Consider the following 25585-nt stretch of genomic DNA (forward strand, 5'->3'; position numbering starts at 1 on the left):
TCAATGTTTAGACCACTCACACGGTTGCATGACTATGGACTCTCTGTGGAGATGTGTAGGGTGTTGTGTGTGTGCCCGCATGTGCGCCATTACTATTCCCATTTTACAGATGAAGAAACTGACACAGGCAATTGTTAAGTGATTTGTCTGGAGTCACAGAGCTAGTTAAGTGTCTGAGGCTGGATATGAACTCAGGTTTCCTTGAATCTAGGTGGATTTCAGAAAAACCTGGAAAAACTTACATGATCGAAGCAAAGTGAAGGGAGCAGAACCAGGAGAAAACTGTACACATTCAGAGTAATACAGCATGATGATCAACTGTGAATGACTTAGCTCTTCTCAGCAATACAATGATCCAAGACAATTCCAAAGAACTCACGATGAAAAATGCTATTGACCTCCAGGGAAAGAACTGATAGTGTCTGAATACAGACTGAAGCATACTGTTTTCACTTTCTTTTTTTGTTTGTTTGTTTTGTTTTGGTCTGTGTTTTCTTTCACAACATAACTAATATGGACATATGTTTTATATGACTTCACATATTTACCATCTCAGGAAGTGGGGAAGGGAGGGAGAGAATTTGGAACTTAGAGAATAAACACCGGCCCTGGATTCAGGAGGACCTGAGTTCAAAATCCGGCCTCAGATACTTAACATTTACTAGCTGTGTGACCCTGGGCAAGCCACTTAACCCTCATTGCCCTGAAAAAACAAACAAACATGTTAAAAATTGTTTTCTCATGTAACTGGGAAAAATACTTAAAAAAACCCCAATAACCCTGGGAAGTAGGTGCTATTAGCATCTTCATTTTACAGATGAGGAAACCAAGGGAGACAGAATTTAACTGACTTATCCTGGGTGACACAGTGAGTAAAGAATCTAATGCTGAATTTGAACTCAGGTCTTCTTAACTTCAAGGCCATCTCTTATCTACAGCACCAACTAGCTGTCTCAGCTATATTTAAGTTAGTAATAGGCCTATGATTCACATAATATGTAACATGTCTGTTACCCTTACATTTAATAGATTTTTTCAAATATTTTATTATCCAATTACACATAAAAAGAAAATTTAATATTTGTTTTTTCAAATTTTGAGTTTCAGATTCTTTCATCTGTTCCTTCCTCCCTTCTCCCTTCAATGAAAAGGCAAGCAATTTGATATATTATACACGAGCAGTCATACAAAACATAATTTTAATAGATTTTTGAAGGCTATCCTAAGGTACAATTTAGTTTAAACCAGTTATTTCAAAAGACAGCTATATTTATAATATATGTACCTTAATTACAATATGTTAACATTTGACATTTGAAGATCACACTATAAAATGTGATGATTTTCTTTACTCAGGACTGTTACAATAGTCAGAATGAAAGGTCTTTCAATAATTGAAAAACAATATTTTAATTGAAGACTTATTATAAGGCTGTTGAGCATATGTAAAATTAGAGAATTTAAGGTGGAAAAGCCTGCTTTTATTTTATTTAAAAAAAAATTTTTTTTGGCAGGGCAATGGAGGTTAAGTGACTTGCCCAGGGTCACACAGCTAGTAAGTGTCAAGTGTCTGAGGTCAGATTTGAACTCAGGTCCTCCTGAATCCAGGGCCGGTGCTTTATTCACTGCACCACCTAGCTGAGCCCCTGTCCACCCACCCCCAGTCCCTCCCACCCCTGCTTTTATTTTAATTCAATGGATCTCCTTTAGCACTTGCCTTTGGATAGCTTGAGGTACACTGATTAGCCAAGAGGATTTTGCACACTAGGAGTAACTTATTTTATTCAAAATACACTCCAAGTTAAAGGCATACAAAACGATTATGCAGGCAATTCCTATTATTTAATAAATTTTCATGATGCCAGAATAAATATTAAGAAAAATCCTTCTAAGATATTGAAAAATGGAAACAACTATCTTTGTTTTTTAAAAATGGACTTGATCGGGTCTCTTCTTTGCCTGATTCCCCAAGCCTCTGCCCCGCCATGGCCGCCTATAAGCTGGTGCTGATCCGGCATGGAGAGAGCGCCTGGAACCTGGAGAACCGCTTTAGCGGCTGGTACGACGCAGACCTGAGCCCCGCCGGGCACGAGGAAGCCAAGCGCGGCGGCCAAGCGCTGCGAGATGCTGGCTATGAATTTGATATCTGCTTCACCTCTGTCCAGAAGAGAGCAATTCGGACCCTTTGGACAGTACTGGATGCCATTGACCAGATGTGGTTGCCTGTAGTGAGAACTTGACGCCTCAAAGAGCGGCACTATGGAGGTCTGACAGGCCTCAACAAAGCTGAGACAGCTGCTAAGCATGGTGAGGCCCAGGTGAAGATTTGGCGCCGATCCTATGACATCCCACCACCTCCAATGGAGCCCGACCACCCCTTCTACAGCAACATCAGCAAGGATCGTCGCTATGCAGATCTTACTGAGGATCAACTGCCCTCCTGTGAGAGCCTCAAAGACACTATTGCCCGGGCTCTACCCTTCTGGAATGAGGAAATCGTCCCCCAGATCAAGGAAGGAAAACGTGTTCTGATTGCAGCCCATGGCAATAGTCTTCGAGGGATTGTCAAACATCTTGAGGGTCTGTCTGAAGAAGCAATCATGGAGCTCAATCTGCCCACTGGCATTCCCATCGTGTATGAGTTGGACAAGAATCTGAAACCCATCAAGCCCATGCAGTTCCTTGGGGATGAAGAGACTGTGCGCAAAGCCATGGAGGCTGTGGCAGCCCAAGGCAAGGCCAAGAAGTGAAAGCAGGCTGCCAGCCCGCGCCAGCAGTAGCCAGGTCCTTCCCTTCTCACTGTCTCCACATCTCTCCCCTGCCTGCTCCACACACTGACCATCGCCTTAGGGATCACAACACATAGCCGCAGGTGGGGACCGATGGTTCCTTTTCTCATTTCTTCCTATTTCAGACCAATTCCTTTTTCTCCTGTTGCCCCTGCCCTCAGCCACATTAGTCAGAATGCCTCCTGGGTGGTTTGGCCCAATAAGGGCCTGGTTAGGGGTTAGGGATGGGGACATAGTAAGAAGTGACCAATGTGGGGAGTTGAAAGAAGCAATTGTTCCAGTTATTCCTATGAGCCAGTCCTGCCAGTAGGGCGGCCCTCTCCGGGGCTGTCGTAGGAAGCTGCCCATAACCCAGGTGGTCATTTAATGAATCATGAAAGTCTTGTTTGGATGTTTCCTCCCTAACCCAAGAAAAATGGATTTGGGAGGTTGGGATCATGTCCTAATGTTTACTTTTGCATTTGCTTTCACAAAAGACCCTTCTAGACTGGTTGTTAGTGGCTTTTGAAATTAACTTGTCCCACTTGGTGATTATCAGGGAAGGGAGTGAGTCCCTTGATTTCTAAGGGGTGGCTGAATACATCCCACTGTGTGTTTTATAGCCCCTGCTCTGTTCAGTGGCAGTGAAATGCCCCTAGTTTATGTTGAAATGTGTCTCATCCCATTGCCTTCCACCTCATGTCCAAGCACCTGGGTCCTCATCAGTTTGAGCATAACTGTACTAACCCTGCCCCTCCCCCCCTTTTGTTGTTCATTATAATAAAGGAGTGATGTGCAATAAAAAAAAAATGGACTTGATCAACTCGATGAAATACCAAGCTTAATAAAATCCTTCAAAAGAAAAATTAAAATGTGCCTACAATTATGACCAAAAGACTGAAAACAATCATATTAATTTAAACACAATCTTACCTAATCTACACAATTCCTTTTTTTAGGACTTCTGAACAAATTTCTTTTTGCATTAATTTTATTTTTATTTTAAGTTTTCTCTTTTCCTCCATTTCCTCTCCCACTCACCGAGAAGGCAAGAAATATGATACCCATTATACATATGAAACCATGTAAAAAATATTTCCATATAAGCCATGTTCACCCTTCCCTCCCCCAAATGGCAAAGAAAACAAAGAAAGGGAAAAAAAGATGCTTCAATCTGTATTCTGAGAAAATCGTGAACAACATTTTTAAAGAGCCACTTGTGATTCAAGTTCTCTGGTTGATGAAACCAGTTTAAATAGGATAGAGTTATAGTACATGTAAAATAAAAGAAAATCTCATCGCAAGAGACATCTTTTTGTAATAAAGAAGGCAGGAGATAATTATTATTCACTGGTAGCTTTCTTTGAGATATCTAAGCAAGTCTCTTTTTCTCGCTTTCTTTTCTCTTTCTTTTTTTTTTCTCCCTTTCTTAATGCCAGCAAATGTCAGTTTTGTTTCAGGGGTCTGTTTCTTGGGGTTTTCCAAGCATTCCATCAGTGCAGCCAGCCTCTCTACAGATGATGCTTTTGTTTCTGTTGGCATCTGGATAAAAGAATCCTGGAGCTACAACAGTCTTTCATCCAGAGTCCACTTAGATTAAATCCAGTCTTGTACTTGACTCTCTTTTCAACTGTGTGGTACTATGCACACTTCTGAACAAAAATCTTCTAGTCCTCTAAACACTGCCCATTGTGAATTTGGCTCTGCCCTACAATCTTACTTGCTAAACCCCAGCCTGTGTCTTACTTCCTCTGACTCAAGAGCATTTAGAAAAATAATATCACGGACCAATTTGACCTGCTGTTCTTCCTTTCATGAAAATAAAAATGAATTATGCTGATTGTAATGCAAATTAAGTAAGAGGGAACTTGGAGTTTCAAGAAGAATCTGAACTTTCAAGACTCTAGGAACTGATTATCCCTTTGCTCAAAAAGGGTCTGCTATGCAAATGCAAGAAAATGAGATGAAGGTGGTGGTGTTTTTTGGCGTTTTTTAAATTTCATCTCTAAAGGCTAGAAAAAGAACGCTCATTTTGTGGAAAGTGTGAACCCACAAAGAAACTCATTCTGCCTGGAATGAGGACTCTTCATGAGAAGCTGCTATCATGTGTACTTAATGTTAACATTTCTTGAACTGGGACCCATGGAAAAGTTCTAGGGGGAACACAGCCCCAGGCTCCTAACTGCTATGTGCTGGTAGGAGTAGCAGTGTGGCTCACTTTTTTTTTTTTTTGGATGATAAAGAATTATAATGAAGCCAAATATGCCCAAGACACACACCAGGAGAAGAAAATAACTCTGTATCATCTACAAGTAAAATCTCAAAGAAGAACACTGCTTGGCCATAAAGATAGCTAAAATGCATGGAATAAATGAAGTAAGAGTTTTCAAATGATATTATAAATGAAAGGAGAGGGGCAGCTAGGTGGCGCAGTGGATAAAGCACCAGCCCTGGATTCAGGAGGACCTGAGTTCAAATTTGGCCTTAGACACTTGACAGTTACTAGCTGTGTGACCCTGGGCAAGTCACTTAACCCCCATTGTCCCACAAAAAAAAACAAACAAAAAAACTCCACAACCCCCCCCCCACAAAAAACCCCATAACCCCAGAAGAAGAGAATGACTCCAAAACACTCCCCATTAAGGGAGGGATTCGTCCTAAGCAAAATAAACTCTAAGTAAGAACATACAAAAACATCTAGAGGAGCTTTTTGTGGCGGCAAATTGGAGACTGAGGGGATTTCCACTAACTGGAGAATGGCTGAACAAATTATGTATATGAATGGGATGGAATAGTATTTGCTATAAGAAATGAAGAAGGATGTGGTTTTGGAGAAACCTGGGAAGACTTGTATGAACTAATAAAGAGTGAAGCTATTATACAACAACAATGTAAAGAAGAACAATTAAAAAAAAGAAAAGCAAAAGCAAAACAATTTCAAGAGATTTAGGAATTCTCATCAATATAATAACCAGCCATAATTCCTGAGTAATGATGAAGCATATGCTACCTCCCTCCTGACATAGAAATCGTAGACTCAAGGCAAAGTATAGACATATTTTTGGACATGGCCAACGTAGGGAATTATTTTTTTGACTATGTATATATTACAGGGATTGTGGTTTTTTTTCCCTTTTCAGTAGGATAAGAGGTGGGAGGAGGGGGATAGTAATAGAAATTCGACCCTATGCCCCCACATTCCTCAAGTGAGAAAACAACAGAAAAAAGGCCAGAAGGAATCACAGACAAACAGGACAGCTTTGATGAATTTATTATATAATTAAAGAGAAAAGCAAGGTCTACATAACAGAGATTCTTACTTTTATGTGTAATCTTTTCCTGTTCAACAATGTATATAGTCGGTGTTTGTAAAATATTAAAATGGGTTGGGGGGTGCCAACCACATCAATACATTGACATCATTTTGCATTTTTTGCCACAAGGTGGGAGGCCTAATTCACCATCACTACAGTCATGCTATAGAAACAAAGCTATGCTTGTGATTGGATTTATTACGGAATATTGTATGATCTTAACATAGGCTATGGATAAGAATAGGGAGTGAACCTGTGGTTTCATGGTTCAGAGCATTCCCATTAAGGAATTTCCTCTACAATGGAGGTCAGCACCTTATCTAAGCAATGAGAAGTTAAAGTGATTCGCCCAGGGTCACACATCCAGTATATGTCACAATGGGATTTGCGCCTAAGGTTTATCTGACTCTAAGGCTGGCTCTCAATCTACTTTTTTATTATTTTTGCATTATTTTGGGATCTCAGGGATAGTTTAGGCTGGGAACCTGCAAACTTGCAGAGTTCACAAATTGTTCTGATTCAGAGCAAAGACTAACAGCTGCCCTCCTGCTCTGAGCTCTACAAGTTCCTGACCTGGGTTTGGGGTGAGCAACACACCTGTGGGCTTTTTATCTCCTACTTTTGATCCTAATACAACATGAAAAACGATTTATTCGAGGAAAAGATAGATTTTGTTCTATCCAAATGCTTTTATGTAATGCACCAATAGACACAGCTAGGTGTCACAGTGGATAGAGAACACTGGGTCTGGAGTCAGGAATGAGATTCACCTGTTCAAATCTGGCCTCAGACACTTCCTTGCTGTGTGACCCTGGGCAAATCACTAAACTCTGTTTGCTTTAGTTTCCTCATCTGTAAAATGAGCTTCAGTAGGAAATGGCAAACCAATCCAGTATTTTCTCTGTGTGTGTGTGTGTGTGTGTGTGTGTGTGTGAAACAATTGGGGTTAAGTGACTTGCCCAGGGTCACACAGCTAGTAAGTCTCAAGTGTCTGAGGCCGGATTTGAATTCAGGTCCTCCTGAATCCAGGGCCAGTGCTTTATCTACTGCTCCTCCAATCCAGTACCTTTGCCATGAAAACCCCAAATGAGTTGGACACGACTGAAAAATGACTTAACAACAACTAATAAAGAGAAGGATCTTTCATTTCTTACACTTCACATTGATCAATTATGTCACCGTAAAGACATATTCCCTGCAGAAAATCTGTGAAAAACTACCTGTTTCCCGGTCGTACTTTCATCCAGGATGTCCTCAACAGAGCATTCTCATAAAGATTTTCTGGTATTGAGAAAGTCAGGTTACGTGTAGTTGCTGATGTCACTAGCTTTATTTGGTGTTGATACAGTATTTCTCCATTATTTTGGTATCAGCCTCTCTCAGATATTTTCAGCAGGAATTTCTCCCCACCTCCCTCCCCTGTATATTTGGCTAAGTCTATCTGCTCTTCCCCATCTTATCTTCAGGGCCATTGCATCAGGTACTGTGATGTCAGAGTCCAAATGTGGCAGCTGAAGGTAGCTTATCAGTAAAGAGGACAAGCTGTTACAGAATCATTTGTTATGCATCTATTTGTTACCTTCTTTCCAATGAAATCTTGAAATGATACGACTTGTTTAGGTCTCATGCCAAACATTCATCAGGTTTGTTTTCCCTTCTATTACTTCCCATTGTTTTGTAAGGTTCTACTGCTGCTTAGAGTCTTCCTCCATCTTTATCTAGAATGTTCTGTAAGTGAGCTCCGACTCTAAACCAACGCTCTTCTCTGCTGCTATGCAGAATGGTGACATGCCAATCTAGCAAAATAATCAAGTGTTTGCTGGTTGAGGTGGTTTCTGTGCTCTTTTGGCCTTGTACTTGTAGTGTGACTAATTTACATCATGACCTACTTTAAGACATGGTGAAAATTAAAGTCCCAACTTCCCAGTTTTAAGAGTCAATAGCTTGTTAAAATAAATTGGGCTGGGAACTGTTGCACGTCGTCTTCTCATCTTCTCCTTACTTCTAATTTGGTATTGATTTTTATTTTTTCTCTTGTCTGACTGCATACAGAAAACCAATTAAGAAATGAATTCCTACTTCAATAATCAATTGTTTCTTAACTATGAGGATATGGTCAATTTCATCACTTCGATGTTGTTCTTTTGACTCTCTTCTGGATCTATATAAGGCTTTTCAGAAGACTATAAGCCTTTGTCTTCATCTTTGTACCTCCACAACATTCTTTCTCTGTCTCTCTCCTCTCTTTATATGCACAGACATATACATATATACACATACATACATACATGTGTATAATATCCTATCAACATACACCAACCAACACCACTCCAGCTCAGGGCCTTATCCCCTCTCTTTCAAACTGCTGGTCTCCTTGCTTCATTTTTCTTTCCCCTATTCCAATCTGCTCGCCTATCAAAGTGATTTTCCTAAAGCATAAGTCTGACCACATGACTTCCTATTTATAATGTTAATAAACATTAATTTAATCATTGGTATTCTTTAGGCCTGGCACACAGTACATAAATGCTTGCTTGATTGCTGTGGGACTTAAAAAAAACAAACATTTTTATTTAATGTTTTGAGCTTCAAATTCTATCCCTCCCTCTCCCCTCCCTTTCTCCCTGAGGCAGTAAGCAATCAGCTATAGGTTATATAAGTGTAAAACATTTCCATGTTAGTCATTTTGTATAAGAAAACTTGAATAAAAGGAAAACAATAAAAGTGGAAAATAGCATGATTCAGTCTGTATTCAATCAATATCATTAGTCCTTTGGGATTGTCTTGGATCATGGTATTACTGAGAATAACTAAGTCACTCATAGTTCTTCATCAAACAATATTTCTGTCTCTGTGCACAACATTCTCCTGGTTCTGCTCACTTCACTATACATCAGTTCATACAAGTCTTTCCAGGCCTTTGTGAAATCATCCTGCTTGTCATTTCTTATAGCACAATAATATTCCATTACAATCATATACCACAGCTTGTTTAGCCATTCCTCAATTGATGGGCATCCCTTTGATTTCCAATTCTTAGCTGGTGTGAGATCTTTATAAATTTCAGTGCCTCTCTATTACCTCCTAGATAAAATATAAACTGCTTTGTTTGGCATTTAATATTCGTCACAACCTGGCCCCTTCCTACATTTCCAGCCTTCTTATATTTTACTCCCTCCTATACATTCTATGATCCATGGCCTTATCTGTCATTCCTCTTATGTGATACTGCGTCTTGTTTCCATGCCTCTCCATTGGCTGTCTCCCATGCTTGAAATGTTCTTCTTCCTTAACTTCTCCTCTAGCAATCCCTGTTTTCCATCAAGACTCAGCTCAAAAGCTTTCTTCTACAGGAGGCCTGTCCTGGATCCCACCAGCTACTAAAATTTACCTTCCATCTACTTTGTTTATGACTATTTATTTACATGATGCCTTTCCTGTTAGAATGTAAGCTCCTTGAAGACAGAGACTGTTTTTGTTTTTTCCTTTGTACTCCTAGCATTTAGCACAGTGACCAACAAATAGTAAAGGAAATGATTATTACATGCTAACTGACTAACTCTGGAACTCTTTCATTTATTATCCCAAACCATATTTTCTTACTGATTATGAGGTTAGATATGAACTTGGTTTAGAAGACATATAATATTCTTCACAAAATTTGTATGCTCCTTAAGCTCCTCAACAGATTGTACAAAATTGGGGATTGTCTTATTTATACTCAGCATAAGGTGAGAGGACTAAGTATCCCAAGAAATGAGTTTTCTTATTAATGGAAGGCAAATGACAAAAATCAACTCCTTTATCTATTTGTTTCCCTGTGAAGAACCCATTAGCTACCCATCAATTTAAATTCAACTTTTTTTCTATCTTCTGGTTTCATTGATAACAAGATATCAATATTGATGCTGTTTAATTTCTCCAGTAGTTTTATCACTGTTATCAGACAAAGATCTCACATCAATCAATGTCAGTTACGTAGAATACCAATAATTAAATTCATGTTTATTAACCGTGTAAATAATTAAATTAATGTTTATAGGCAGTCTAAAAGGCATGCAATCCTCATTATCCTCTTCCCTCTTTTATGCTATTCTACCCTCATCACTGCTGAAACAGTAGAAGAAGGAGGTCATACAGGAATGAGGATGATTTTTAAAAAATTGTTCTTTGTTTCATGGGTTGCCATGGGCAAAGAATTCATTACCTAATAGGCAAATTTACTAGGACCTGATAGCCTGGCCTTCTCAAGGATATGAAGACACCTGCCAATCAAGATGACACAAAAGGGAAGGCCCCTGTTAAAATGCAAATATGGCTGCTCAAGGTGACCCATGCTTGGGATCCCTGCTGCTGGGAGAGGGTGAGGCTGGAGGATCACTTGAGTTTGAGGAGTCTGAATGTAGTAGGGCTAAAGCTAACTAAATGTCTGAGTAAAGTACAGTACCAATATAGCAAACCCCTGGGAACCCACCAAGGATGGGAGAACTAGCCTAGATCAGAAAAATGGAGCAGATTAAAGCTTTTATACTGTATCAGTATAGGGATGTATAAGTGGTTGTTGCCCCACTGGCCTAGGAGAGATAGGGAGACCCAGTCTCAAAAACCAGAAAAACAAATGTGTAATTTGGAAGAAGAAGATGTCTTCAACTTCCCAGATTAGAGAAAATGTCCTTTTATAAGGCAGAGATTGGGGCCTTGAGGGGATGAAGCAGAGAGTAAATTAGGACTTGGGCAAATCACTATAATGGGAAGTCCAGGCCCGTAAACAAGATGGTGGTAATGGAATCAAACTATGCCCAAGTTTACCATTTCTCCAAGAACTAGCTTTGCTAAATTCTAGGATTCTATCTTGCCCCTTATCTATATATGGTGAACCTGATCTTGATCCTCAGAAACTTTTAAGATTTCATCCTGGCTACAGAACCTAGAGGCATCCTGTTCCCATCTAGAAAAATCCTAATTTGTCTCCCTTCTAAATGACCAATTCTGTTTAATCAGAGGTGGAAAAATAGGGCAAAAAGCCTTTACAATGGGCACTGCTTTGGGATCTAGGTAGAGTGAGTTTGGGGCCCTTTGCTAAATGCATCACAGCAATTGTCAAGGCACAAAGGGCAGAGGAAACCCTGAGGTGCTGGCCCCGGGGACTGCTAGAAAGCTTATTCTTCCATGGAAGCAGGAAGTGGCATTGTGGTGGTAGGGATGAGATGATAATGCCAACACTGCTGTGCAGGCAGAGCTGCCTGGCACAGAAACCTTGTTTGAAAAGAGTGACTCACAGCCCTTGGGTAAGCACCTCACCCTACATTTGATGCCAAACACAATGTTCCTCCAGCATTTCTAGGCCAAATCCACTCAGAATAGGCAAATCTAAACATGGGCCAAGAATAGTTTTAATGGGTTCCTTCCTTCTCCACAGAGGCTATAGGGTCTTCTACTGTGGCCATGTCCCATACCAACTGGATGGCAAAGTGAGGGAGGGCAAGGAGGGACCAGGAGATGGTGTTTGCTCTGTGAGGTCACTGGAAAAGGTGCCAGATTGGGCAGCAAAGATTGGCATATTGGCTTTTCCACTAATTCCTTTCCAGCTCGAAATCTATGATGTCATGATTCTATGATCCTAAGATTAGGACCCCACTCATTTTCACATGATTTTTATAAGTCATTACTGCCAAGTAAAACATTATAAGGGGAATGGCAGTTGGGAATTCCCATAATCCAGGGGACAAGGGTGGCAGCAGGTGATTTGGAGATTAAACAGATGAGAATTAGAATTGAATGGCAGAACAAGAATATTTAAAGGAGTCAGGGAGAAAAGTAGCATTGCATATTGAGACATACTCATATGAAGAAATTCAGTAAGCACCAATCAATCATCAAGCATTTATTAGGCGCCTATGTTTTGTGCTAGGCATTATGCTCAGTACTAGAGATACAAACACATAAAGAAAATAGTCCCTGTCTTCAAGGTGTTTACATTCTACCAAGAGAGACAACACAGCCACATATTATAATATCCCAAATCCATACATAAAAAGTATAAGGTAATTTTGGAGAGGAAGGCATTAGCAGCTGTGGGGATCAGGAAAGGCTTTGTGTAGAAAGTGCTACTCGAGCTAAGCTTTGAAGAAAATGAACTCTTATACTTGGAGACTTCACATTCTCCATAGCATTCTTCTCTAAAGCTACCAACTCCTACCTTTCCCGACTGCTTCTTAGCACAGGACCTTGACTCATACTTGGCTGAAAAAAAAAACCTTAAGATTATTTTTCTGCAAGCTCCCTCTCCTGTCCAATTCCATATTTCAAATAATTTCAGCATCATCCCTAATCTGATCCTCCTCTGCCCCAGTCTTAGAGGGTTCAAAATCAGCCCACCACGTGCCCTTCTTTATCTTTAATTGTTAAGACATCTGAACCAATCCACTTTCTTTTTATCCAACACACAGAGACATATAGTTTTGTCCTCTTTTTCTTACTTCAGGCACTGCTCTAGGGGATTCTGATCCTGAATTCTTCTACATCCCAAAGATCACTCCAAAAGAACTTAGTTTTGTTAAAAGTTTTTGTGCAATGGCACCGAGTTTTCTTTTCTATGCCCATACCCCAAGAAATCCAACCATTTCTTCATATCCAGCATGAGCTTCATAGCTCATCACAGGCAGTTATGTTACCCCCACCCCCCAACTCCTGACTAAGTCTTTTCTTCCCCAAGCTGTAATCATTTTTGAGGTCCAAGGATAGAGGAAGGGTTGTAGGAGGCTTATCTAATTTTCCCAGGTCTCTTTCTCAGGTTGTAAGCTCTTATAGGGCAACTGCCTCTTTCCCTTGTCTGTTATATGTGTCAAATACAAGGCAAGCCGGTCTACTTCCCTGTAGACATGTGGTCAAAGGATATGAAAACGTTTTTCAAAAGAAGAAATGTAAACTGAAAAAATGCAAAGCAATATCAACAAATATCTGAAAATTGTTCAAAATCAAGGATGATCAGAGAAATGCAAAATATCTTAAAATAACCCTGAAGTATCACTTCACATCAAATTGCCAAAGATGGCAAATGTCAATGTTAAAAAGGGCTGTTGGAAGACAAGAACATTAATTCAATGCTAATGAAGCTATAAATGGGTTCAAATGCTCTGGAAAACAATTTGGAATTATTTAAGAGAAGTTACTAAATTATTTACACCCTTTAATCCCATGAGACTACTACTATGAGTCTGAGAGCCATTTACACCCCAGTGAGGTCAATGACAGAAAGAAAGACTCCTGCTTACCCAAATAATTTTAGTAGCACTGTTGTAATATCAGAAAGTTAGAAACAGATTATATGTCTCATGATGGGGCAATAGCTGAAGAAATGATGATTTATAAATGTCATTATTGAATAACAGATAGGAAGGATTCAGAAAAACATGGGAAGATTTATATGACTTGATAAAGCAGAGCCAAAGAAACAATAAACACAGAGACCATGGGCTACAAAAATATAAATGAAAATAACACCAAAGGCAGCAAAAGTCAGGTCAAAAACAAGGGACAAGGTTCAAAATTATTCAAGGATAGACAAAATAAAATTATGTAAGTCTCCTCCCCTAAGATTTATCCTTATTCTTTCTGACAAGTTCCCTGTTTCTCCTTCACCCCTAGACTCCCCAGGGTTTTTACCCCCCACTCTGGTTTCCAAGACAGAAGGACAAGCTGACGTCATTGGTGCAGGTGCCTAGTCTAGCTTTACAAAGCCTGTGTTGTTGATTCCGGACATCAAACAGTGGCTGCCTGATCTGAAAACCAGGACCTGTGAGGAAAGGGTATTAACAGTAAACTATGGCAAGGGAGCCCTATGCCAGACCTGTTCAGGCTCATTTTGGGGCTGGAATCTCCATCCAGAGGCAAAGGATGTCATCCAAGGCCCAGACTCATCTAGTCCATAGGAAACTGGAAGGGCCTATTCCCAGGCTAACTTCAAGAGGCTTGCTAGGACAGGAGCCTTTCCCAGAACCGATGGGGCTGGAGGAAACCTCCACTTCATGGGCTATTTGACTCACGTCCTTTGCTTTCCAGTAAAAACAAAGAAAGCTCCAAAGGTTTTGTGGAAAGCAGTAAATCAGGTTGAACAGAAATCATTCTACTCTAAACTCACTGCTCTGCTTTCCAATTGGAGGTAGAAGCAGCAGAAGAAGAAGACCAATCCAAGTCCCTTGTGCTACAGGAGAGGAAACTGAGACAAGAGAACTAAACGATGGATCCAGAGCCACACGTCTAGTTAGTGGCAAAACCATGACCAGCACCAGTCACTCCTTCATTCCAGGGCTCAAGGCCCATTTCTTCATGAGCCCTTCCCTGAAGGCAAAGTCAATAGGTCAAGGTCTTCATGGAGACAGCTCTCAGCTTCCTTAGAAAGAACCTCTCTCAGGGGGCAGCTAAGTGGATAGAGCACCGGCCCTGGATTCAGGAGTACCTGAGTTCAAATTCAGCCTCAGACACTTGACACTTACCAGCTGTGTGACCCTGGGCAAGTCACTTAACTCCCATTGCCCCACAAAAACAAAAACAAAAAAACAAAAAAGAAATGGAGCTGAATACCTTGCCTTGAAACATTCAAGGAGTTCAAGCAAAGGCTAGGTGGCAACATGTTAGATATGTTACAGAATGACTTTCACTTTTGGGAGGAGAGCTAGACACAATGGCCTCAAAGGGCTGTTTCATCCCAGGTTCCAGCAATCTCTCCTACATCTGACCTAGTGTACCTAATGTCTATAACAATAATTTAACATTTAGTGCTTTATCCTGCTGGCTATCTTTCTATGTATTCTCTCTCTCTATTTTTTTTTTAAGATAAGATGGATGTAAAAAAAAGACCAGAGGCTTTTTTCCCCATGGTCTGCTAGCTCTCTATTAGTCAAGAATGTGACAAAGAAGCCAAAAAAATGAATGCAATCTTGGTCTCCATTAAAAAAGACCGCATCCAGGGGCAGCTGGGTTGCGCAATGGATAAAGCACTGGCTCTGGATTCAGGAGGACCTGAGTTCAAATCTGGCCTCAGACACTTGACACTTACTAGCTGTGTGACCCTGGGCAAGTCACTTAACCCTCATTGCCCTGCAAAAAAAAAAAGAGAGAGAGAGAGAGCATTCAGAATGAGGGAGATTCTGGGTCTTCTGTACCCAGATCTTACCACATCTAGAATGCTGTGTTCAGTTACAGGGCTCACATTTTAGAAAGCCTGCTGACAAAATGGCATGGCCAAGGAGACAGAATGGGAATTGACATGGTACATGAACTTGAAGCCATACCAGGATTGGAAGCCTGTTTGAAGGAACTTAGTGGTGGAGAGAAGACTTAGTGTGAAAGGGAAGGGGAAAAATTATGACTATATCCAAATATTAACATATGAAAGTAGGATTAGATTTGTTCTATTTGGTCTCAAAGAGGAAGTCTAAAGAACAATGTGCTCAAATAGCAAAGGAGATTATGGTTTGATATAAAGAAAAACTATCTCACAATGAGAGCTTTCCTATCGTGGAATGGGCTGCTCGAGAGAGTGATTGAGTTCCCCATCACTGGAGGTCCTGATTCAGTGGTTAGATGATCAGCAGTGGGGTAAGCAGGGGAGAAGATTCCTGTTTGGATGTGGGCTGGGCTATGGCTCTTTTATAACCCTGAGGTTCTGTGATTTTATTAGGCGGTATTCTCTGAGAGGTCAGGGAGCAGGTTTTACTCAGCTTTCCATTTCCCATGACACCTGGATACTAGAAGAATATTCTATCAACATATTGGGTGTTTAAATATTTATACAAGGCATTCATGGAATCACAGAATGCTTAGGTTGGAAGCAACTTCAGAAGGTATTTAGGCTAACCTCCTTTTTTGACAATCAGGCTCAGAATAAATTACTCCCTTAAGCTCACATGTTTTTTTTAAAAAAATTAAATCTGGAAGCCAGAATTTTTGATTCCCAGTCTTATTCTCTTAGGAGTCTTATTTTAGGGAGCTTTTTCCTACTAAGATAAGGTGGTAGAGCTAGCTATATGGTGCCATTTGCAATGAACCTTAAGAATGTATATAGCTGATACTGAATGAACAGGACAGCTTGGTGGCACAGTGGATATAGAGCCTTGGAGTCAGGAGGACCTGAGTTCACATCCAGCCTCAGACACTTACTAGCTGTGTGACCCTGGGCAAGTCACTTAACCCCAATTGCTCCCAAAAAAAAAAAAGATACTGAATGGACAAGAGCTCCACCCCCCCACCCCCACCCCCCAGCTCTGGCAGGGTGAGATAGGGACAAAAACTGTTCCTCAGTGTCAGGTCTTACCTAGATATGTCCCAATGAATCCAAGGGCATGGAAACTGGAGAGCACAAAGACGATGCCAATTCCCAGGATGACAAGGCCTACATAGTAGGCCTCTAGGCAATCCAACCTTTCCATCTTCGGCTGGTTCGACATAGCCTGGGTAAAGCTAGCAGGAAAGAGGAGAAAAGATAAGAAGAAGAGAGAAAAGCTTTAGCTGTGGCCTGTAAGAGCCCTTCAAATTTACCAAGTCCATTAAAGCCATCATACCTAGATTTTTGGGCAGTAGAATCCTATGAAGATTCAAGCTACTAGATTCAATTCAAGTCAATAAACATTTTGGGGGCAGGGCAGGGCAATGAGGGTTAAGTGACTTGCCCAGGGTCACACAGCTAGGAAGTGTCAAGTATCTGAGGCCGGATTTGAACTCAGGTCCTCCTGACTTCAGGCAGGGATGGTACTTTATCCACTGCGCCACCTAGCTGCTCCCTCAATAAACATTTAATAAGCACCTAGTCTGTTCCAGGTACTGTGCTAAGTGCTGGGGATACAAAAAGAGGCAAAAGACAATCTCTACCCTCAAGGAACTTAGGCTCTAATGAGGAAGACAAGATGCAAACAAATATATACAAAGCAAGTTATACAGGGGATAAATAGTAAATAATTAAGCTTCCTGTAGTTGGGATTTTAGTTGGGAGTTAAAAGAACTCAGTTATTCAGAAGGGACTTTAGCAATCACTTAGTCCAAAGTCCTCATATAAATATGGGTTGTTATTTTTATTAATAATAAGCCACTGTTGGGGCAGCTAGATGGCGTAGCGGTTAAAGCGTTGGCCCTGGATTCAGGAGTACCTGAGTTCAAATCCAGCCTCAGACACTTAACACTTACTAGCTGTGTGACCCTGGGCAAGTCGCTTAACCCCATTGCCTCACTTAAAAAAAAAAAAATAATAAGCCACTGTCAGGGGCAGCTAGGTGGCGTAGTGGATAAAGCACCAGCCCTGGATTCAGGAGGACCTGAGTTCAAATCTGATCTCAGACACTTGACATTTACTAGCTGTGTGACCCTGGGCAAGTCACTTAACCCCAATTGCCTCACCCCCCCCCCCAAATTAAATAAATAATAAGCCACTGTCAGACATTAACACATTAGCCTTATTTAGCTTATCAGGTTACTCTAGGTAATTGGGGCTAATCTTCTCTGAGGGTCGAGGCCATAAGATTAGGAAATTCTAATAGAATCAGCATATAACTCTGCAGAGAACTTCGGTTATGATAAAAAAAAAATAGATGCCCTATATGCATTTATCCTAGCCTACTTCGGTATAGAACCAGAACATTTCATGATCAGAAGGGATTTCAATGGTTATGCCAGTCCAACTTTCCACTCATTATATACATCCCTTCTTGAACATTTGAGATGCCTGATATCTGTCAAGACAGCCCATTTCAATACTGCACAGCCCTAAGGGTTAGAAAGTTCTTCCACTTATTAATCCTTGTTTTACCCTTGGAACCACTCAAAAGTCTAATCCCTCTTCCACAAAATAGATCTTCCAATATTTAAAGACATATATTTGTTAGTCATTTTTTTTTCTATCTTCTAAACATAGTATATAAAGGCAGCTAGGTGGTGCAGTGGTAGATGGAATGCTGGAATCGGAAGACTCATTGGGCCGAAGACACTTCCTAGCTGTGTGACCCTGGGCAAGTCACTTAATCCTGTTTGACTCAGTTTCCTCATCTGGAAAATTAACTGGAGAAGGAAATGACAAACCACTCTAGCATCTCTGCCAAGAAAACCCCAAATAGGGTCACAAAGAGTTGGATACTACTGAAAAACAATTGAACCACAACAAAAGCAAAGTATTCCCAGTCCTTTAAGTATCCCTTATATGACACTGCCATCATCATGGTCACCCACCAGCTCATCATCAATCTCCCCTTACACCAAACAAAGAAAACACTTCAGATATGCTCTGATCAGGACATTGATCTAACATGGTCAAGTCTTGATTCTAATACCAATGTACTGAAAGTGTTGTCCCCAGAAACTGGTTTGGGTGTTTTCTCTCCTAATTTGATCATGTCGACAAGATTTCTTATTTTGTGGCACAGTTCTGATGTTCCTGTTCTTGGTAGGAGGAGGGAACTTGGTTCTGGGCTATGTATTGCAGGTCACTTTTCTTTTTCTACTCTCTCAAAGGTTGTTTGAAAATTCAACATGCTCATCTCAAGCTTCAAGAGAGGCCAAAGAGGGGGCAGCTAGGTGGCACAGTGGATAGAGCACCGGCCCTGGAGTCAGGAGTACCTGAGTTCAAATCCGGCCTCAGACACTTAACACGCACTTACTAGCTGTGTGACCCTGGGCAAGTCACTTAACCCCAATTGCTTCACTTGAAAAAAAAAAGAGAGGCCAAAGAGAGATGACCTGTAGATTTCCAAAGGCAGAAGTAGGAAGATGAATCTGGCAGGACAGATGAGACACAGACTGTAGAGGTCCACCCACATTTACTGTCTAGGGCCCTGAGATATGGAGACTCATATACTCTTAGTGGTTCTCCATGGTTTACTGGGGAAAACCTAGACTCTCCAGCTTGGCACTGAGAGGTCCTCTAAATCAGTTCTCAACCTACTTTTCCAGCTTTATCTCCCACTTCCCTAATACACATCCTTGGCTCAAGAGAAGCTGGTTTTCTCATTGAACTTAGAATTAGAGTTTGCAGAGGGCAGAGGTGTGAAGTGAAGATAAGGAAGCAAACCAGAGCCTTGACTTAAAGTTAGGACAAGAAGCTTTTATTATAAAATAAAATATCCTCCAGGGAAGGAAAGGATGGACTGAAAAGGAGAGAGATTTAAAGTATAGATAATAGTTTGGAGGCTGTTCTAATAGTCTAGACAAGAAGTAATGAGAATTTGGATAGGTTGGTAATGGTAACAGGTAGCCATTTATGTAGTGCTTTAAAATTTCCAAAACACTTTATAAAAAATTGGCTCATCTTATCCTTATGACAACCTTGGGCAGTAGGTGCTATTATCTCCATTTTATAGATGTGAAAACTGAGGCAGAGGTTAAGTCACTTGCCACAGGTCATAAGACAAGTAATTGTCTGAAGCTGGATTGGAACTCAGGTGTTCCTGATTCCAGGTACAGTGCTCTCTCCATTGCAGCACCTAGCTGCCTAATAGTTAGTGGGAGTAGAAAGAAGGGTACTAATGTGAGTTATCTTATACTTTAGAAAGAAACAATAGGATTTGGCAACAAAATGAGGGTGGAGGGAAAGAGAAGAGTAAAAGCTAACTTCGTGTTTTTGAGCCTGGGTACCAAGAAGGTTAGTGGTGCATAAATAGAAATAGGGAAATTTGGAGGAAGTGTGGGTGTCAGGAGATGATAAATTGAGAGCAGGACATGCTGAGAGTGAGGTGCCATTGGGAAATCCATGCGGAAGGAGCCAACAAGCAGCTGGAAATGTGGCAATGGGGTCAGGGCTGCATATGTATGCATTTGGAAGTCATTTGCATAGAGAGGGTAATTAAAGCCATGAGAATAGACAAGATTGTCAAGGGAACAAACTAGAGGGGGGAATAAAAAGAAAGCTAAAAATGCCAATACTTTGTGGGCAGCAGGTGGAGAAGGAGGAGGAAGAAGTTAAGGAGACCTTCTGGCTGCACTAAGTATCTGGGGACCCAGGACTGCACATAAGGAAGGCAGAAATAGGAAAAATAGTCAATAGGCTTAGCCTGAGGTTCAGATGTCAACCCTGCTTACTAATGGTCTAGCCAGACTCCGGACACTTAATCTATATGAAAGCCACCTGCTAGTTCCTCCTGTCTTAGCTGAGCCCCTCTTCCTCCCCTCACCCCACTCGATTCTTGGCCTGGGTTATCTTGCCAGACATTTGTGATTGTCTTAATCACTGGTTTTGGCCCATCCTGTGCTATCCACAGTGAATTTGTTTGGGGGAGGATGAAGGCTATGACAAGATCACATTAAGTCCAAATGTTTTTGCTTGATTTTCAAGACTCTCTTCAACGTTTCCATTCCACTTAGCCAATGTATAAACTCTCTTTCAGTTTCCCAGTTCACTTCCCAGTGCTAACACACATTTATTTCTCCTTCCTTATTTTACCCTTCCTGTATCCTCTCCAATCTTTACCATTCTTGAAGGTCCATCTAGGAAGACTTTCCTGACAACTTCAGCCCAAAGTCATTTCTTCTCTCTGATCTTTTTTCTTTACCCCATACAATATAATTTAGCACTTAATGATAGATAGTAGGTTCTCCATTATTTCTTTTTGGACCAGACCTGTGACTTCATTGCTATAGGAAAATTCTCTCTACCAATAAAAATCAGTGATTGTTTTGGAACATCAAGTCTTGGAGAAATCCCCAGGACCCAGAGAGGATGGTAAATAGCCACTATGTGCCACAGGTAAGTAAGTGCTTGAGCTCAGTGAGGGAAGCTTTTTATACTTTGCATCATGGGCCCCAAAGACTCTCCATAAAGACCTTTTATTGATTAGTTGGGGGAAGGGGAACAAAGAAGGAAATAAAAGGAAAGCAAAAGGGAGAAGAGAAAGGTTTGGTGGGAAGGGAAGGTGGGAGGGATGCCCCAGAGGAGTCAGTGTTCCTTCTGAAGTGAGGATTGAAATTAAAATGGATAGGACACAACCCAAGTCACTCACCTAAAGAGTTCTGAATAGCTAGCTCCCAGCCTTAAGGGAAAAAAGGCAGAGAGAGGAAGGAATGTTAAATTATCTTTCAGCTAGATAATGATTTCTTTGCTTTGGATCAAACATCAAACCAGTATCATTTTTCTTCTTAACAGATAACTACAACCTGGTTGAAGATAGGATAATGGATGGGCAGTGTTGTGGTCAGAAAAGACTGTTTGACTGGGAATCTGTAGATCTGTTTTCTGGTTGGTCTCAGCTCTGCCATTGGGTGACCTTGGGAAAGTTAGTTTCCCTGGGACTCAATTTTCTCATCTCTCAAACAGAAATATTATTTTGGGAGTATAAGAGGTTAGTGGTGGTTGGATTTGAGTTTGGGGGAGTTGGGGAATTCCTCAAGAGTAAGAGGCTAGGTGGTGCAGTGGATAGAGCATCAGCCCTGGAGTCAGGAGGACCTGAGTTCAAATCCGGCCTCAGACACTTAACACTTACTAGCTGTGTGACCCTGGGTAAGTCACTTAACCCCAATTGCCTCACCAAAAAAAAGAGTAAGAGAACAGAATCAAAGAATTCTAGAATGGGAAGTTACCTCTGATGTAGCCTAATCCGGTTAACAAGAATCCCTTTTATAACATACCTGACAAATGGCCATTCATTCAGCTTTTGTTTTAGATCCACTAGTAAGGGAGAAACTGCTACTTCTGGACGTAGGCCATTACTTTTAGAACCATTTAAAACTATCCAAATTCTAAATGTTGGATGTTTTTTCCCTTACATGATGAAGCCTAAATCTGCCTTATTGCAAACTCTATCCATTACTCTTATATCTGCCAATGGGTGTCAAGTCAAGTCTGCTTCTTCTTTCAAATGGTGCTTCTAATATCTGCCGACGGCTATCATGTCTCCCCTAAATGATTTCTATTTTAGGCAAAATATCCTCTTTTTTTCCCATTTGTTCCTCATGTGGCATGATCTCAAGGCCCTTCACTACCCTGGTCACCCTCTTTTGGACATTCCCTAATTTGTTTAAGGCCTTCCTAAAATGTGGTTCAACATGATACTCCACATGGGGTCTACCAAGGGCAAAGTGCAGCAGGTTCATCACTTCCTTGTTCTTGGACGCTATGTCTCTCAAGGCAAACTAAGATCACATCAACTTTTTGGGCTGTGATGTCCCACTGATGCCTCACATTGAGTTTGCAGTATACTAATATACTCAGATACTTTCCAGAGTCATTGATATCTAGCCATCTTGTCCCCATTTTGGACCTGTTGATTTTTTAAAAAAACCAAATATAAATCAGATTTTACATTTATCCCTAGTAACCTTCATCTTCTTGGATGCGGCTCAGATTTTAAGCTATTGAGGTCTGCTTGTCTCCTGAATCTGTCATCCAGTATCTTAGCCAGTCTCGTCCCCCTAATTTTTTTTAAGTGAGGCAATTGGGGTTAAGTGACTTGCCCAGGGTCACACAGCTAGTATGTGTCAAGTGTCTGAGGCTGGATTTGAACTCAGTCCTCCTGAATCCAGGGCTGGTGCTCTATCAACTGCGCCAACTAGCTGCCCCATTGTCCCCCAAGTTTTTTATAAAAATGTAAAACAGAAGAGGCAAACACAGATCCCTGGTTACTCCATTAGAGACTCCTTCCAAGTTGACATCGAACCATTATAATGACTATTCTTTGTTTTACATAATCATACATGTATAACCCATATCTATTTGCTTACTGCCTCAGGTTGGGGAGGAGGGCAGGGAGGGATAAAAATTGAAACCCCAAACTATAAATAAAAATGTTTATTACATTAAAAAAATGACTATTCTTTACGTCTGGCCACTCAGCCAGTGCCAAACCAATTCCATCTTATTATGATAAATGTGCAAAATGCTTTGCTAAAATATGGATCAATCCAGCATTTTCCTAATCTACCAGCCTGGTAACGTTGCCTAAAAAAGTAAATAGGCTAGCCTGGCATGACCTGTTCTTGGTGATCATTAATTACTCCTTTAATAATATGTTCTAGGGCACCTAGGTGGCGAAGTGGATAAAGCACCAGCCCTGGAGTCAGAGCACCTGAGTTCAAATCCGACCTCAGATACTTGACACTTACTAGCTGTGTGACCCTGGGCACATCACTTAACCCTCACTGCCCTGCCCCACCCCCAACCCCAAATAATATGTTCTAGAAATTTTACCAGGAATTGAAGTCAAGTATACTATCCTATAATTTATGGATTCTATTTTCTTCCCTTTTTTGAAAATTGAGATATTTGATCCTTTCCAGACCTGTGGCACTTTTACTTGAGTAGCTACAAGGTAGACGGATAGACCTAGAAATTCACTACAGATAAAATCTAAGAAAGAAACCAATACCAAAACCCATGGTTTCAGACATCCATACACAAATACACAGGGTATGGGTAACAAGCAAAGGGAATCAATGATTCTAAGGCCAGGAAGCAAATTTTGACTTTGTAGGTCCATTGAGACTTGGCAGAATTAAACCTAGTTCTAGAAAGGTAAGCCTTATCCAGAAGGAATATAGAATAGGTAGAGGAGAGAAAAGGAAAGCACACTGAATTTTAGAAACACACTCATAGGGGGGAGGGGGAGTAAGCACAGTGGACAACATATGAGTGAAGATCAGCAGGGGCCGAACAGAATTGACATCATCATCATATGTTACAGACCACCTGGACAGGAAAGGAAATGCATTAGACATTTAGGAAACAGATCACAAGCCTGGTATGGAGGCAGAATATTGGGAGTAATGGGGGATTTGAATTATCAGAACATCTGTTGCAAAAGCAGTACAAACAATAATGTCTGGACTTGTATTAGTGATAATTTCATCCTTCCAAAGGTAGAGAAAGTAACCAAAAGGGAACCGTGTTTTGTAGCTCATCTTCGCCAACAAGGAGAAATTGGTTGCTTGCAGTGGAAATGACGAGAACTTTGCAGAAAAAAGTGGCAGCTTCATCTCAGAACTGGTAACAGAAAAGGAGAGAAAATCAGGGCACAGGAAACAAATACATGCCAGATTTTAGGAAAGCCTATTTTAAAGCATTCAGAGAAGACAGGTAGGCTCTCATGGCCTACAACTCTATCAGCAAAGTTAGCCCTGTAAGGAAAGGAAACTCTCCAGAATTCTGGAGACACTAATAGAAACAACTGCAAAAGGAGGGAAAATGACTTCATTTAAAGAGGCCAGTGTGGATGTGTGGAGAATTTATCAATCAACTTGTATGGAGAGAGACAGAGAACAAAAGACAGAGAGAGAGACAGACAGACAGACAGAGAGAAAGACAGGGTGACAGAGAGAGCAAGAGTGAGACAGAGTGAGTGAGAGAGAAAGGGAGGGGGGTAGAAGATAGGAAGCAAAGGGGATATATGGTTGTGTAAGAATATCATCAGGGGGGCAGCTAGGTGGCACAGTGGATAGAGCACCGGCCCTGGAGTCAGGAGTACCTGAGTTCAAATCTGACCTCAAATACTTGACACTTACTAGCTGTGTGACCCTAGGCAAGTCACTTAAACACAATTGCCTCACCCCCCCCCCAAAATATATATATATTATCAGGAACTTATAATGAGATAAGTTTGCTGAAAAAAATGAAAGGACAACTCCCCCCCCCACCTCTCCCCAAAACCTATATATTTGGGAAAAGAGACAGCATGGTATAGTTAATAGTTGGCTTCAGACTTGGAAAGATCTGAGTTCAAGTTCCCCTTCTGGCTCACAAACTGGCTATGTGACCCTGGGCAATTAATTTAATCTCTCTGCGCCTAAGACAATTCTCTAAGACTTCAGAAAAAAAGGTGCAGATCCCTTGCTTATTTACATTGGCACAAGGAGTTTTCTTGACTTGTTCCCTACATCCCTAAAATCACATGTCTATATTCTCTTATTCCCTGAAAAATTGAGAAAAAAAAATATCAAAGGGCAGAGAGGATCACAGTTCATGGCATATGACACTGGACAGAAACAAAACAAAACTACTCAATTCTTCTTTATCTTGTTTCTTTTCCTCCAAGGAAAATAATCTTTGAACTAGAAAAGAGAGACTAAAAAATGACCATCAGGGAGTTGAGAACCAAGGTACGTAGGAAGACGGTAAGGCGGTGCTTAGCTTCCAATGATGAGTTTGAGTCATCCGACCCAGATGAATAATATCTTAGGGTACTGATGAGCCACCATTACTGATCTCTGAAAAACTGGAAAAAAGGGAAGTGATGAAGGATGGGATAAAGACAAATAGTGTCCTAATTTTTTTTTTTAAAGGACAGGGGAGAGGCCCATAAATTATAGTGTCCAGGACTAGGAGGTGATAGTACCATTGCAGTCTATCCTATCCTGGTCAGACCACATGTGAAATAATGTGTTCAGTTCTGGGTACCTCATATTAGGAAGAACAATGATAATCTGCAAAGCATATAGAAGAGAGCAGGCAGATAAGGTGGTCAAAAGTCTTGAGATGATAAAATGTGAGCATTAAGTAAATAAACTGGGGACATTTGGGGCAGCTAGGTGGTGCTG

The 25585-nt window shown here is 40.9% G+C and overlaps 1 protein-coding gene and 1 pseudogene across 1 annotated transcript in view; one reads left to right on the forward strand and one right to left on the reverse strand.

The window, feature by feature from the left end:
* Positions 1 to 25585, reverse strand: part of PEMT (phosphatidylethanolamine N-methyltransferase) — an 89523-nt gene that overhangs the window by 33908 nt on the left and 30030 nt on the right. The window contains exon 2 of the mRNA XM_043981980.1: positions 16398 to 16543. Within this exon, the coding sequence (XP_043837915.1) occupies positions 16398 to 16530 (133 nt within the window). The 5' untranslated portion in view covers positions 16531 to 16543. The remainder of the gene's footprint in view (positions 1 to 16397; positions 16544 to 25585) is intronic.
* Positions 1953 to 3578, forward strand: LOC122740121 (annotated as a pseudogene).

Source organism: Dromiciops gliroides, chromosome 1, assembly GCF_019393635.1.
Source record: "Dromiciops gliroides isolate mDroGli1 chromosome 1, mDroGli1.pri, whole genome shotgun sequence".
In the NCBI taxonomy this organism is placed as follows: domain Eukaryota; kingdom Metazoa; phylum Chordata; class Mammalia; order Microbiotheria; family Microbiotheriidae; genus Dromiciops; species Dromiciops gliroides.